This window comes from Rhagoletis zephyria, unplaced genomic scaffold, assembly GCF_001687245.7.
Source record: "Rhagoletis zephyria isolate East Lansing unplaced genomic scaffold, Rhagoletis_zephyria_1.1 Rzeph_scaffold_08548, whole genome shotgun sequence".
Taxonomy (NCBI): Eukaryota; Metazoa; Arthropoda; class Insecta; order Diptera; family Tephritidae; genus Rhagoletis; species Rhagoletis zephyria.
The window spans coordinates 1-15,896 of record NW_016165628.1 but is presented as its reverse complement, the minus strand read 5'-3'; the positions used below and the strand labels follow the sequence as shown (position 1 = coordinate 15,896).

General features: G+C 37.1%; 2 protein-coding genes across 2 annotated transcripts; one reads left to right on the top strand and one right to left on the bottom strand.

The window, feature by feature from the left end:
• Positions 1-3,265: 3,265 nt before the first annotated feature.
• Positions 3,266-12,163, bottom strand: LOC108375132 (probable peroxisomal acyl-coenzyme A oxidase 1). The gene is made up of 8 exons (XM_017631221.1): positions 11,818-12,163; positions 7,474-7,630; positions 5,316-5,608; positions 4,841-5,246; positions 4,273-4,779; positions 4,109-4,214; positions 3,701-3,856; positions 3,266-3,644 (listed from the first exon to the last, which is right to left on the bottom strand). The coding sequence occupies exons 1-8, from the start codon at positions 11,942-11,944 to the stop codon at positions 3,384-3,386; spliced, it is 2,013 nt and encodes a 670-aa protein (XP_017486710.1). The 5' UTR covers positions 11,945-12,163; the 3' UTR covers positions 3,266-3,383.
• Positions 12,164-15,310: 3,147 nt separating this feature from the next.
• Positions 15,311-15,890, top strand: LOC108375131 (general transcription factor IIH subunit 5-like). Its single transcript, XM_017631220.1, has one exon. It carries the CDS (start codon positions 15,469-15,471, stop codon positions 15,688-15,690), a length of 222 nt encoding a protein of 73 aa, XP_017486709.1. The 5' UTR covers positions 15,311-15,468; the 3' UTR covers positions 15,691-15,890.
• Positions 15,891-15,896: the final 6 nt, after the last annotated feature.

Sequence of the window (15,896 nt, the reverse complement as noted above, 5' to 3'; positions counted from 1 at the left end):
CACGGAGTGGAACATTTTACGTCCAAAAAACGCTTTTGGATTATATAAGATTGTTCTACCAAAATCTTCGATGACTGCATTTTGGCGCATTTCGAATAAAATCTTCCCCAGTACTGAGGATCACTCTACGATCCTTGCAAACAGTTTTAGGATTTTGTATGAAAATACATTCCTTTACCCTTTGCTTAGATGGCAAGTATATAGCAATCCACATACAAAAACAATAATTGGATGGACTTTGATGCATTGACTGTTTGCTGGCTTTTAGCCATAAGTTTTAAAAGCTAAATAAAGCTTAGTGGCCGAAAAGCTTTAACCTCATACTAATCAAATTAACGAGTGTCTGAGTAATTAAAAAATGCTTAGCCGAGAATATTTTGAGTGTTGCCAATACAGCTAAACTAAAACCTTATAACTATTTAAAATAGAAAAAATCAGTCACTAGAATGACAAAAGCAATTTTATAGCTCAAAAGTGGTAATGACCTCTTTTGCAAAATCAATGATTAATTTCACTAAAATATACTTTGAATTTAAAAAAACGTATGTATATTTTTTCCACTTAAAAAAAATTTTTTTTTTTGTGTTTGTAATTCTTGTTTTGTTTTGTTTTTTTTTTTTTTCTTAAGACCTACATAATACATAAACATATAGTTGCCTTTATTTTGCGATAAATTTCTATATGCATATACACCTCTAGTTTTTATTTAGTTTAACCAGCAAATAATCAAAATATTCATCATAAAATTAGCCTAATTAAAATTAAGTGTCTCCGCTCATTGCTTACTTAATAAAACAAAAAAAATATCAATTTCTGTATGCACCGTGCAATTTAAAAATGAATTAAATTATTTAAAAAAAAAAATTATTAAAACAAAAAGTTACTGCCGCTAAATTGCATACTTTTGCGCAACTATGAACGCCGAAACTTTTTTAAAGAACTAATAAAAAAAACGCATTTTCTAAAGAAAAAGAAATCATTTACGCTAGAAGAAAAAAAGCGAAACTACATACTACAGTAGCGTTAATATTTTTTAAGTGCAACAATTACTAAATATTTAACAAAAAAAAACAACACATAAATACATACATATCGGTATGCCAGATTAGGTGTTTACAAGCACATACATACATACACTTAAATGCAAGCAATAATTTGTGTACTAAGTAGTACAAGTAAAAACAACATTCAGCAATATTTTATGCTTTTCTACACAGCAAAAAATGCATTGGCTTGCTTTAGGTTTTTTTTTTTTTGTTTTCATTCAAAGGAAAGAAAAACATCATTAAAAATTAAATAAACTAAAAATGCCATAAGACACAAGCAACTCAAGAAAACTTGTCAACAAACGAAACCACACTTCTGGAAACACACACAACATTCAAACACATGAGAACACTGCATACACTGTAAAAAATTCATATAAGAATTGTGTTTGAGGTGTCTATTGGGGAATAACAAACAAATAGAATATTATTTTATAGTAATAATAAAAATAACAACAAGAATGTAATAACTAAAAAGAGAACTTACATAAAATTAAAATTTAAAATAAAGCATAACAAATAACAATTAGAAAAGTGTCCTCTACTATGCATACACAGCCGTTAATTTGCATATGTTTATATACATATTCACTTCATACATATGTATGTACACACAAACATGCATAAATCCATACATGCTTGTCAAATATGTATGCATCACTGTAAATTACTTATGTAACACAAATCGTCTGAAAAATGAAATCAATTTCCACCACAAGCGTGTGATTTTGCGCTAAAACTGTTTTTTAAACTTTTTTTTTCAACCCTCGAAATTTTTTAACAAGCTGCTCTTCTTGCAAATAAAAAAACAAAAACAAATTTAAGCTTACTTATTTACAACTCGTAATAATAAATGTTTTTTTTTTTCAAAACTTTGTCTTTCCAATTTATAGTTTAATATTATGTAATTAATTTTCTTTGACTTTTCGATTTTTTCTTTCGGTAGTACGCCTACACACATATTTAGTACATACACTCGTAACTATGAATAATTTTTTTTTTGTGTTTTTTTTTTCTTTGTATAAGCGCTTTAGTTTCATAGTTTATAATGCTAAATGTACTGAAAAATTGGTTTTTCATTTGCTACAATGTAATAAGAATAATAATAACAACAGTGAAAATTATTATAAACGTGACAAAGTAAGACGCAAAGAAGAATAATTTAATTAATAAAATGGAAAACTGTAACAAAAAATTTGTTGGTTTCATTAATCTTTTTTATAGATTAGGTCAGGTGAAAAAAAAAACAGTAGCTTCGTTTTTTTTTTGTAAACGAGCGGCAAAAGAACGCTCTACTCTACTCTTTTGAATGCTAAAAAGCCGACAATGAATTTTATGGCAGTAGCTTTTTTTCTACTAAAACGGTGTTCATATGAGGCAATTTTAGAGGCGATTAGTTGAGTTGAAAGTTAGCTACACCCCAACTTCATTGAAAGTTCGTTCATGCCAGGCGATTGTTGCTTTCAGCCTATAAAATCGCCTCATGTAAACACCACATAAGCGATAGAGTTGGTTGGCTAGTTTTATAGTAGATTATTAAATTAGCAAGTTTTGTCATACAAAGAGATGCGGCTGCACTGTGAAATATCCTGCAGCAATGGTTTGCCGAGTGTCTTCACCCTCATCTTTTCGAGGGCTGGGCACTTGCTCAGAAAGTGTTCGGCTGTCAATTTTGAATCCGGTTCCTCGTACCTGCGTCAGAACCAATTGAAAGGTAAGCCAATCGTTTCGGCCTGTACCTTAACGGGCCAGTGCCATTTTTGAACTGCCGGCAGGTTAGTAGGTATCTGCTTTGCTCATTCCTAAAAATGTGCTGGTTTCTAATGGGACGTAGGACATCCAGAATTGCTTTTGATCTCCCAGATCGAGACACCCATGTGCATCGCGTGGGACGCAGTCAGCGTGGAGCTGCACCCCCCTCTACTTCATTCGATTGATGGCTATCGACCAGATGAGATAAAGTAGCTCGGAATTGGTCGGGGACTAGTCTTTTATGTAGCGCTGCAACGTAAAAATTTCGAGCAAAGATGAGAACGGAGAATAGCACTGAAAATAGCACAAAGCAGAAACCAGTTGGTCTTCAAGCCAACTATGCTCAAATTATTTAGTTTAGAAGCCATGTTTGTATAAAAACGGATTCATTCCAATGAAGCTCTATTCTCGAAATTATTCTTTCTTTTATTTTTTTGTTAACCACTAATAAAATTTTGTTATTTTATTTAAAAATAAAATCTAATATTTATTTACATCATTTACAAAAGTGTACAAAAATGGGCTCCAGAGGTTTTCATAATAGACTTTCGCCCAACATCAGCATCAAACCCCACTCATCCGTCCTTACAAATTCGACTTCATAAATGGTTTCAAGTGCTGTTCATATGACGCCGGCACAGCTTTCTGATTCAGGGGACTCTTCTTGGCCGCTTTAAAAATGCGCTCATAGACATTGCCATCATAGCAACCCAAAACGGAGCTCAGTACCTTGTCATGGAAATCGAAACCATCACAAATGGTGACTGCATTGGGGCGCAGCCTAGCAAGCACTGCTTCAAGCCGCGTTTGCAGTGAAGTTAAATGGTCGTCGGTTAGGGGAATGAACTTGCAGGAATGGAGAAAATTAAAAATATTCTATCAAAATTGTAATGGAAACTTACCCTCAAAACGTCGGCCATATGTCGTTGAACAGTATGTACCAGATATAGTTCAAGCAGATCTTCGAGCACCTTATTCAGTGATGTCGAACGTTTAGCTGCCTTCGGGCCAGTAACCTCTTCGAAGAAGTTGTTGGTAACAAAGGCACGACCGTGGAGCTAACGAAAGAAATTTGAGGTGAATACATTTTTAAACTTAAAAAAAGTGATTTGAAGGTAAGTTAGCGAGTTAGAGACGGAAAGTGTATTGCCTATATTACGCCTATAATTATGCAACAGTTATGAACTCAAACTGTACGCTTACTTTTTTCTTTGGCTGCTTAAACGTCTTATGAATTGCTTTATTAAAGGCACTCCCAAACTTCTCTACCCTTCACTTGCGTAACTACCCGCGCTAATCACTTTCTTTACCTCAGCGGCCTGCGTCAACTCTATACCAGTTGCATTTACTGCCTCTGGCTGCGGCATACCACGCTTCAATCGTTCATTATAGCTTTTAAAGGCGATGCGTGTTTTACTGAAAATCCCGAAAATATTGTTTAAAATATTTCTTTATACACGAGACATAAACTCACTTGGTAGCCGTGTATTGCAGAGCCTGCGCCAAACACTTCCAATCGTCACTCCATTGTGGAAACTTACTCCAATTAGCGCACTCGCTCAAATACGTCATTGTAGGCATTAGCTGCTTGCCAGCCAATACTTCCGCCCAGGTTTTCAATAAAATTCTACCAACCTGCAAGTACAATACAGAATTCTCGCCCTCATAGGTACAAGCGGCCGTAGCCGATGTGAAAAGGTTACCCAAATTGGCTGAAGCTAAATAACCATGGCCGCCACATGACAGACGCAAACGTTCAATGCCAAATGCTGAATCATATGTGCAGGATGCTTTTAGCGTACAGGCCAGCGCATGGAGCTCCGGCAAGCGCGAGTAGTCGCCACGATTGACATCCTTCGACGTTTGCTCGAATAATTTGTACAGCTTGCCACCAGCGATACGATACGCAATAGCCGTAGCAATCTCCGGCACAACTTTCATTTGTTGGGTGAGATGGTCCAACACCTGTGGTTCCGGGCCGCTGAAAAACCACTGGTTATTAAAGAAACATCAAGCAACGGATGTGTCAACCTACTACTCACTCTGGATTTATGGGACTCTGACGCCTTACAGCCGAATAACGCGTCGTTATGGTCGCTGCTGCTGCATGCAATATGCTATTACCCAGCACAACCATACAACGTACGTAAACCATCGGAAAGTAGGCTAGCTGCGACACAGGACTCTTCACAAAGGTGCCATCCGGCAACACCTTAGCATTCTTCATCAGCATATTCATGCGTGGAATGCGTACATTCTTTAAGCCCAAGTAACCATTATTTACGCCCTGCATGCCGATCTTTTTACCAATATCACCAATGTCGATGCCCGGCAGCGGCGCATGCGTTTGCTCATCACGCACCTGCAATACAAACAATTGCACGCCCAACGGCTCATTGTCGATATACAGCTGTGCGACCACAATACAATAGTTGACCGATTGACCCACTGTAGGCGTAAGATATTTGCATAGAGATTCTAGTTACAGATTCAATGTTATCAGTAGGTCTCACTCACATCCACCAGGCCACCACTTGTACGATGTCAAAGTGGGCGTATTCAGCACAAATTCATCAGTTTTGCGATCATAGTCGGCGCGTGTTTCCAGTCCTCGTAAGTAGGTTCCATGTCCAAGTTCCGTTTGCGCATAAGTGCCAAGGATTTCACAGTTGTCCGCTCGCCGCCCGAATTTTTCATATTGTTCTGGTGTGCCTTGACCTCTGAATGCTCGTGTGAACATTAGGCCATGTACAGCCATTGGAGTGCCGGCAGGTATGAGAGCCATGCCAACAGGACCACTCATGAAGGTACTAAATATATAACAAATAAGAAGTGATGAGAGATTTGCTTAAAGTGTAGTATTTAAATTGAGATGTATGTAAGAACATTTATCTTCTAGGATTATTCAACTGAATATTCTACAAAATGTATTACAATTGCCTACGCTAGGTAAGGCTCTTATGAGCGGCACAAAGCCTTGTAAGAAAAGTCGGAGAACGCAGGTTGTTGCCTACGCTGATGACTAAGCGTTTCTAATTTCCGGAAAGTTCTTGCAAACAATTAGTGAGCTGATTTTATAGATACTAGGCTATCTTTCCTACTGGGCCAAACCAAATAGGCTAGGAGCTTACCCTTCTAAAACCGAACTTTTCTTGCTTACAAAGAAAACACAAATTCCTGCATTCCTCTTACCAAAGCTGACTCCAAGCTTAAGTGGAGGAGCAAAGTAGAAGAAAGAGCATATTAGGGCCTTGTAGCATACTATACCTGCAAGAGGGCTTTGGTGAAAAATCAGGGTCATACGACCGGTTTTACCTATGGAGCGACATGAATGTGTAAACTGATTACTTCACGTCATCTTAGGAATTTAGTCTCAAGATGTCGATCCATTTTCCCACTAGATAAGATAAGGCAGGTGGCACACTCTCGGTAATTGATTGTTTTCTATCTACACCGATCGTTCAAGCATCGAATAAGAATTTAGATTCGAAGATAGTAAAGTCAAACGTATTTCGGAGATGTCGTGCATCGCTGGCTTAACATAGACATTTCAAAGGCAATGAAATAGCGGATTAGGTGGCTAGAAACGGCTCGGCGGTGCAACTTAGCGAAGAAGATAACTGCCTACTACCAACGCCGTAACCATTGACCTAGGGATAAATGATGACGACTGTGAGATTCCCAGATCGTTATGGCTGGAGCTCAATAAGAGTCGTACTGACGAATGATTAATGTTAAGCAAGCCTGCAGTAAGGGCTCTTATCGGCGCCACAGAATTTGCCGGAATGAGGAAAAAGAGGAATCGATTCACCACTTTCTATGTCAGTGCCCGGATAAAGAGTATCAAGCTTTTTCAATAGTTTGGGGGATATAACGGAAGTTGAAACATCAGAGCTCCACAGCTTCGTCCGGGATAGTAAGTGGCTTAATAGACACTAAACTGTCAATATGGAATAACTTCGTTTGGAAGGGTTCGCCTCCTTCTGGCACTCAGTGGGCAAGTCTGGCTCCGAGAGAAAGCTGGATTCATTTGTACGCGCCTTCTTAACCTAACCTAACCTTCCTACCTTAAGCATTTACTCATGTAAAAATCCGCCAATGTAAAGGGATCAATAAATATTATTGTAGAGTTTGACTAGTTTTTTGATTTGCGATGGACCAAGGTACAGGTTGACCAATTCGACCATCTCAAAGCAACGTGACTAGCGACAATCTCAAAGGAAGACATATATACCGTGGTTTTTTCACAAGTTTGTAAAGGCTTTAGTAGAAGACTGGTCCTTGTTATTCTGAGATCGCCCTGGTAAGGTAAGTCTAAAGGCTAGTTCTTCACGTAAAACCGCGCACAATTCCGTAGTAGGCTTATCACCAGTGAACAGCGATCGTTGAGATTACTGCGGGTAGACAGAAGTCCGCCTTAATGACCTTTTGTAAGGCCAAGTTCTTTTCCAAAGAGGGAGACATTATGGGTAAGGTTATGAATTAAGATGTCAAAACGGAAATTCGCAACTCACTAAGCGCCAATGAGCGCAGACGAAACCCCGTAACAGTACCGTGTTGGACCTTAAGACAGCGACCATGGGATGAGCTCTATGTATTATCTCGCGAATTTCCAATTTTTTCTATCTTTTTCTAATGATATAATTTTAGTAATGTAAGCTATTTTTTGACTTACGGATATATTTCATTACCGCCTGGATGCAAGCGCTCTTGCAACGCTCTCAATTTCTTCGCTGCATCTACAGAATGTTTAACAGCGCGATTGTAGACATCTTCATAGGATAAGTAATCCAAATCTAAAGGATCATCAAGGTCTTGGTAGAGCTCTTCCTCTGTAAGTACGTATAGATGATTAAAGGTAAATGAAAGTAAAATTTTGAAATATGGAATAAAAGTTCTTAGTGTTAAAAATAGTTACCAAAATATTTGTGAATAAAAGTGCCAATACCAGCGCTGTACTTTGTTTGGGCTATGAATTTATCTTAGTCGGTTCAAGAAGCTTAAGCTTTTAATTTTTGGAAACTCAATTCGCGAAAAGTACATAGATAACTAAGAGATAATTAAATTTGATATTATGCCAGATTTTTACTGGATGCTGAATAAAAAATTTTAACTCAAAATTAGGCATTAAACAACAGTCTGTTTTCATAAGGCATTTTGTAAATGGCCATTTATGTTTTTATGCCGAATTTCCGCTAGGCATTGAGATGACGAAAATTGTGTGCCATTTAAAAAATGCCATGTGAAAACGAATTTAATTACAATTTTTATTAGCGTAACTTTTTTTCATTAAAATTTTTGCCACTTAATGCCAAGTGAAAACCCGGTATTATTCTACTCAAGGGTTTTTTTTTATTTCTTTTCTCTCTCGCTTAAGTACTTATTCACTCTTATTGCAAGTTGAATTGCGTAAAGTGTAATTTTAATTAAAATTTTTTTGTTTTTGTTTATTATTTATTTTCATACTAAATGTTTACAAACTATTCTGTTCTAATTTCAAAATCTACCCCCAACAATTCTATTTTTAACGGCCGTCCACTTTTCTGCAATGCAAAACTGAAAGCAATGACCAGCTTAACTTTTGATTCAATCCGCTCAAGGTACAAGAAGAGAATACATTATATTCCCACGTTTTTGCACATGCGCAATGTGCACACTTACATACATATGTACATGCATAAGTCAAATGTCAAGCAAGCCTGTTTTTAATTATCTGGCGAATTAAAATTACACAGCCGGGTGTGTTGATCGGCATTCGAATAGCAATTTTCTGAATGAATTTTTTTTTTTCGAAATTAAAATTTTATTCACATACATACATACATACATACATACCAGCAAGAAATTAAATTGATCGATGTTTTTGGCAATTAAAAAAAAATATAATTGCCAAGGAAATTTCGAATAAATTTATTTTTATTTTTGCCGAACGTATGGGTGGTCCTATTACATTTTTCGTCATATCTTCGACATTTACTGTCGCATCTTAAAGTCCCGAGGAGGTAATATTTTTTTGTTTCAAAGTCCATTGATCACAAGTACCCGTTCTAGGTCTTACCCACGAGATCTCAGATCTTATCATCTTAACGTACCACCCTAATGTCAGCAAAATTGCAGCTCACCAAAAATCATTAAACTTTTGCTATGAAGGTATTTCGATTATTCCAGTAGAACTATTTAAAACAAGAAAAGAAGTCGAAGTTCGGTCGAAGCCGAACCTTATATGTACATATGTATATCTGGCACACGCCGTTTTAATGTCGTTTTGCATCTTTCTGTAAACCATCTTTACATTATAAGCAGGGATATTTTATCCCGACAACATGCCCAGTTTGAAAATTTTTAGGGCCGATTGGTAAATCAGTCACCGAGATACACATATACAGTTATAATACCCTTTGCACAAGTGACTCGTAAAGTTTTAAAGGGCGATCACTAGGTTTGACCGCAAATGTATTATCCTATAAAATTTTCTAAGTACTAAGCCGCCAGGTGTTAATGATTTATGTGTTAATGATAAGACACAAAGTTTCGATTGTGTCAGTGGAATTAGTTTAATCAAAATGTGGTTACAATGTTGCAACGATTACTTGCAATAATTTAGTGAAGGGCAATAAAGCACTTTTCTTACTAATGACGTTTTCTTTTCGACAAAAAATGTTGCCTCCTCATTGCGCTCTTCTTTGTATTGGTGCGCCGAGGACAATGGAAGGTAACACTTTTCGGTAGAAAAGAAAACGCCATAAGTAGTTGAAGGTTGCCTTTTCGCTCTTAAGCCTCATATGTCAGCAACGAGCTTAAATTATACACTTCTATGAATTTTCATTTTTAGAGCGATTGCGCATTATCTTTTCGAAGTGGTATTTGTCTTCATAAAGGCCATGATTACTCTTCAATCATACCATTTCGGATATCGCAAGACAAGAAAAATACTTTGTTTTTGAAGTTATGCACCTCCATAAATATTTCTAAGTGGATTAATTGCTCCTCCTCTTTTCGAAGTCGGATTCCTCTTCAAAAGAATCATGAGTGCTCTTTATTCACACCATTTCTGGTTTTAGTAGATGATGAGAAAGGACTTTGTCTTCGAATAAAAATTCTGTTTCATATCGACTGCTGAGTGGAAGATCGACCTAACTCGGCAGCCAGTTCGAAAAGGTCCTATCTCAAAAAACTTTTTAAGAACGCCCTATTTCAGAATTCGTTTCAAAAACGCCCTATCTCAGCTGCCGATTCAGAAACGCCCTATCTCAGTACATTTTCAATACATTTTGAAGTGACATAGGGCGTCCTTCAACCAAATTTTGAGATAGGGTGTTTTTAAATTAAATTCAGAAATAGGGCGCTCTTGAAAAGTTTTTTGAACTATGGCGTTTTGGGACTGGCTGCAGAGATAGGTACAGCAGTCGATATAATAGTTCACTCATCATTGTTTACATATCGCACACCGTCTTCAAAAGAGTCACAACTCAAAATAATACGTTCGTCAGAAAATGCGAAAAATTATTTCGTAGTACATGCTAATCATATGAGCAAGGGCGACTTTACCTTAGGTGTTTTTAACAAATTATAACAAAAATTTGCTCCAGCTTTTTCTGAAAGGTAAATAAAAGCTCTGTGTACATTTTTAGCGCATAATTTCAAAAATGCCAAACTTTGAGTTGTGACTCTTTTGAAGACGGTGTGCGATATGTATCCAAGACAGTACACGGATTTCGAAAAAAATTAATAGTGATAGATTTTACATCAAAAAACTGGTAGAAGTAGCTAGATTTTGTAAAAAAAAAAACAATATTAAATAGTTTTCAATTATATAGAGCGGCTGGATTTTCCCCTCGGTGTTTCTTAATAGCCAAAGCCATGTATTTGTTGTAATTCTTACTGGCATTGTGCGTGAAATTTGTTAGTGTAATTTTTGTTTGTTGGATAAATTTTATTTTTACATATATAAAATGAATAAAAGTATTCCACGTCAATAAAATATTCAACGAAAAACGTATACATACATATAACGAATGAATCTCGATTCGAACGAATGAAATAAAATAACAGCTGTTTTTTCTCAAATAAAATTTCATATACAATTTGATACCCTGATTCGGGCCCATAACCATGCCTACTTCCCATATAACGGTTATTTAGAGAAATTCGAAATCTTCTATAAATCAGTACCTAACTACTTCAGCTAATTTATTCAAAATTGATGTTTGCAATAATTCTTTATCAAGATATGTGATTATAACATATGGGAAGTTGGAAAATGGGCGCGACACCGCCCACTTATGACCACGTTTATACTATGTGTAGCTCGGTGATCGTTCGATCAATTCGTACCAAACTCGGCATAATTATTGTACATACTTGACACATAAAAGCAAGGCGTTGAAAATGTTTTGAAATCGGACTAAACTACGCCCACTTTTCATATAAAGGTAAATTTCAGATATGCTGAAATTCTGGTATTTCGAAATTTAAGGACGCTAATTTATTCAAAATTGATACTCGCAACAATATTGGGCGTGGCACCGCCAATTTATGACTACACAAGTTTATCTCATCAAGTCTAACTGAACACCTACTTACTATCGAAGGTGTTTGAAATAGGTGTAAAACCACCCCTGCTTACCATGTAACGGTAATTTTCGGAAAGGTGAAAAAACTATATTTAATACGTGCGCCGGGTATTTAATGTTCGGATTCGCCCGAACTTAGACTTATTTACTTGTTATATATAAAACTATATTTTAAGACTTTCGCCAAAATATTTCGGAAAAATATTAAAATTTAGTAAGCTGGGCCGATTTGAAAATACCTCCGAAATTCTGATTATTTTTATTCCGTTGACAAAACTTTATAATTCCGGTGGAAAAATCGCAACTGTTTTTTCGTGTGGCACTCTAATATGCATGCATATGTATGTATGCCTACTGGGTCCCTAATTTTACATATAATATGCAATAATGTATTACAGATTATTTTAAAGCTCTTCGACAGCTTTTTTTAATTCACCATTACTCACCGACTAGTCGCTTCATTTGCACTAGATTTGCATCGCCATAAATCCAGGCGGCGAATTCATCCACATCGAATGTGGCATTCTTTCGTTCTTTCACCAGATCGGGATTAATGTATTTTGCTATGGACATTTTTTCTTTTGTTTTTTTAATAGCTCGTTTGATTGGAAAATTTCTTGTTCTGTTTACTCAAAGCGCTAAGCACACCGCGATTTCACGACTCTCAACCGCCTATGTCGCACAACAGCACTTGACTAGAGCTTGTTTTCATAGCGCAGATCATTGGTGGAGCTACTAGCCATAGACTTGGAAGATACCCCAACAAAGCATTGACCCAGTGAATGGTATACTCTTCGGTTGCTTGGAGCTCTGCGCTACATATATGTATGTATGTATGTACATTAGGGTGGCCCTTAAAAAATGAAATTTTAAGTCTTAACCCCTCAGTGGCTAATACAACGGTCAAAGATATCACATATAAATTTTAGTCCCGATTGGAGTCGGTTAAGGCCTGTTGCACAGGGGTCAAATTTAAGATTCCCCTATGGAGACTCAAAAAATTTAAATTAATTTTTTTTTCATCTTACCCTACTCAAATCGGGACCAAAATTTATATGTGAAATCTTCGACGTTAGTAGTATCGATTTTGGGTATTAGATGAAAAAAATATTAATTTTAATTTTTTGAGTCTCAATAGAGGAATCTGACCTTTGACCCCGGTGCGACACGCCTAAACCGTCTCCGATCGGGACCAAAATTTTTGTGTGATATCTTTGACTATATTAGCATCGATGTGGGGGTTGACGTTTAGGAAATCTGATGTAATAATGTACTTAATACATTTAAGAACCACCCCAATGTACATATGTACAGACATATATTTCCTCCAAGAGCGCATTAACGTGAGCAAATTAAGAGCGATATTGTGATTGTGCTTGATAGAAGTCGTCAAAGCATGCTCTCTAATCGTTTATTTTGAGAGCTTTATTTTTCAGATTTCACTAAGCATTACGAAAAACCTGTGTTTGTAAACAAAAAGAGGAATATTTTAATGCAACTTGTTTTATGCGCATCTACACGTAAATACAGACGACATACATATATACGTTTGTAGTCATTGAAAGCTTTTCATTAATATTTTAAACTACTAGCAGACCCGGCGAACTTCGTCCCGCCCAAAATAAATTTTTTTTATCGAAACAGGTTGGATCAACATTTTCACCAACATTTAGCATTAACGATTTCCAGTGGAACATTTATCTGCTAAGACTGTGGTTTGGTGGACGTCAGAAGCCATATCGTCGATGTTTTTGCAAAACCGCCTATCTTACGGCACTCAAATTTTACAGGACAGCGAAAAAACGGTTTATTCTTTGAAGCCATTGCTTTGATAGGCGGTATTTTCGCTAGCTATTATTTTACAAATCTGTTGTTTTAAGAACGATTTAACGATTTTTATGCATAAATCTCAGAGTTACGAAATTTAATTTTTGCCACAACGGCGATTTAGGCGGTTTTGCAACTGGTCGATGGGCGGGTTTGCAAAAACATCGACGATATGTATTTCCATTGCCGTCTTAAATAACCTAACGAAACTGTTATGTTCGTGAAGAAGTTCTTGAAATTCTCAAATGATGTCGCGCTTCATAGCACGGTTAATCGCACACCCGAAAAAAAATTGAAGAACTTTTTCCTCTTTACTCCCTGGCGACAACAATGATCCGGCCGATGGTGAATCTGTCCTTTAAACTATATAGTTTGGTGGTAATTGAGTATCGTTGTTCTACAGAAATCCATAACATATTGTACATAGTCTTATTTCAGGCGCAATGGTGGTTTATTTAACGGTGGTAATTTAAAATTGGCCCCTGGGCAATTCAATCCTGGTGTCTCCGAGTGAAGCTTCAACGCAAAGCAATATTGGCAAATCACATCCATTGGGGCAATTGGAAGACACGGAAGCTCGACATACTCAGTGGTCCAATACGTCGAGGGAATCAGACATGCACGACATTTTTTCTCACTTGGACAATTTTTAGCAGCGTTTGAAAATGCTCCGCTGTTTGCCAGTTTTTATGTTTGCTCTTGCTATCGGTCTTGATTTAAAGATACCATTAGCAGAGCAAGTAGCACAAAACGCGAAGAGTATTTGTATTGCTCGGCTCCCGACTGGGTTTCGTTGTACTACTACGCAGATGAATAGAGCGAAAAAAAAACGAACAATGTGCTGTTTGGAGTCGTAGCAAATGAAAAGCTGTGATAGCAGTTTGCAGCATAGCAAAGAGAAATTTTTGCTACTGCTATTGCTATCGCTACGAGAGTCGTTGAATTGCTCTCGCAGCTGCTACAAATGCTCAACTGGTTTTTCGGTTGCTTTTGTACAGTCGTTATTGATCTACTAAAAATAAAACATGCCGCCGCAGAAGCATAATTTTATTTTTGGAAATTACTTTAATATTTCCGACGACGGGGGGAGGGGGGGGGATGCCATGGTTTCTTCGGCAAATTTGCTTAGAACTACACATAGAATGCTCCTGTGCTATACGCGCATAGTCGAAAAACCTCCCATACAAATTGACCCGCCGTAATGTGCATAGATATGCAATATACAAGTACATAGGATTTTTATGGATCATTCCCGTAGCCATAGCAATAGCAGAAGCAAAAATTTCACATTTTTTTAATTTGCTACGACTCTAAATAGCACATTGTTCGTTTTTGTGCTCTATTCATCTGCGTAGTAGTACAACGAAGCCCAGACGGGAGCCGAGCAATACAAATGCTTTTCGCGTTTTGTACTACCTGCTCTGCTACTGCTCTCTTCAAATGAAGAGCGGTAGCAAAAGCGAAGCAATAGGATTGTTGCTATTGCTACTATGGAGTAGTATATGCAAACATTGTTCCGAGCGAGTCAAATCGGATCATAAATAAGATCTTTAGTAACAACTCGATTCCAGCGCCACCTGGCGGGTCAAATTGTGAACCTACACTATCCAGATACCCACTCAAATGCACACGAAAAATTTCGTTAAAATCGGTAGTAGGGGCTCACTCACATCCACATGTAGAGAATAATTATATATGGATATGTACATACGAAGATAGGTAAATATCTCAGTACTTCTGGAAGGTACCACGCTCCCTTTTCCATTGGCCAAACTTTTCCTTCATTAATATGCTATTGATTTCTTATATCTCCATGCCGAATTCCAATACTCTACCATGAACACTTCCAGAGAAATATAGTATGAAAAATTCCTCAGTTTGGGATTGACTTCGTATTCATCCATACCAAGTTCCAGAGATATGCAGTATGAAAAATTAGGTTTGTATGGGAGGTGCCAAGCTCCCTTTACATATCGAATTATTTTAGCCCATAACCATCCTAAACTAAATAACCATACCATCTAAACTAAAAGTAACTGGTACTATAATCGGCACAAATTTGGGGTTGTCTGGTAACACCATCGAGTTGTCACAATTATTGCAGCTGTCAAAGTGGATTGTAAGTGGAATGTAAATATTGCGCGATGTTCGAGATTTGTAAACATTCGAGAAAATTGGCGAATTTTTATGCATAGTCTTAATAAAAAGCGATTGATGTTGTAAAATCTAATAAATTCAACGTTTTATGATTTTTACACTACTTCGAAGCTATGGTGAATGTAATGAAAGGAGTATTCGTTGAATGTGATCCGGCTATGAAACAATTTCTATTGCATCTCGACGAGACACTCGCACTGGGACGCAAATTCATCATACAAGATTTGGATGAGAATCATTTGTTTATCTCTACCGATATCGTCGAAATACTACAAGCACGTGTGGACGATTTGATGGATCGCATCAGTTTCCCACTGCACGAGAAGGAACCTTAAATTTTCACATCTTTCATATTAAAACTACATACATACAAACAAATACAATCATTCAACAATGACGGGCCGCGAATCCAACCGCATCAAAGATGCCGAAAAGAAGCGCGTACTCGATGAAGCTGCACGCCAACGACGCGCACGCAAGGCACTTGAAGCGCTGGAGCAAGACAATTTTCATGAAGATCCACATGCCGATTTGGTGATGT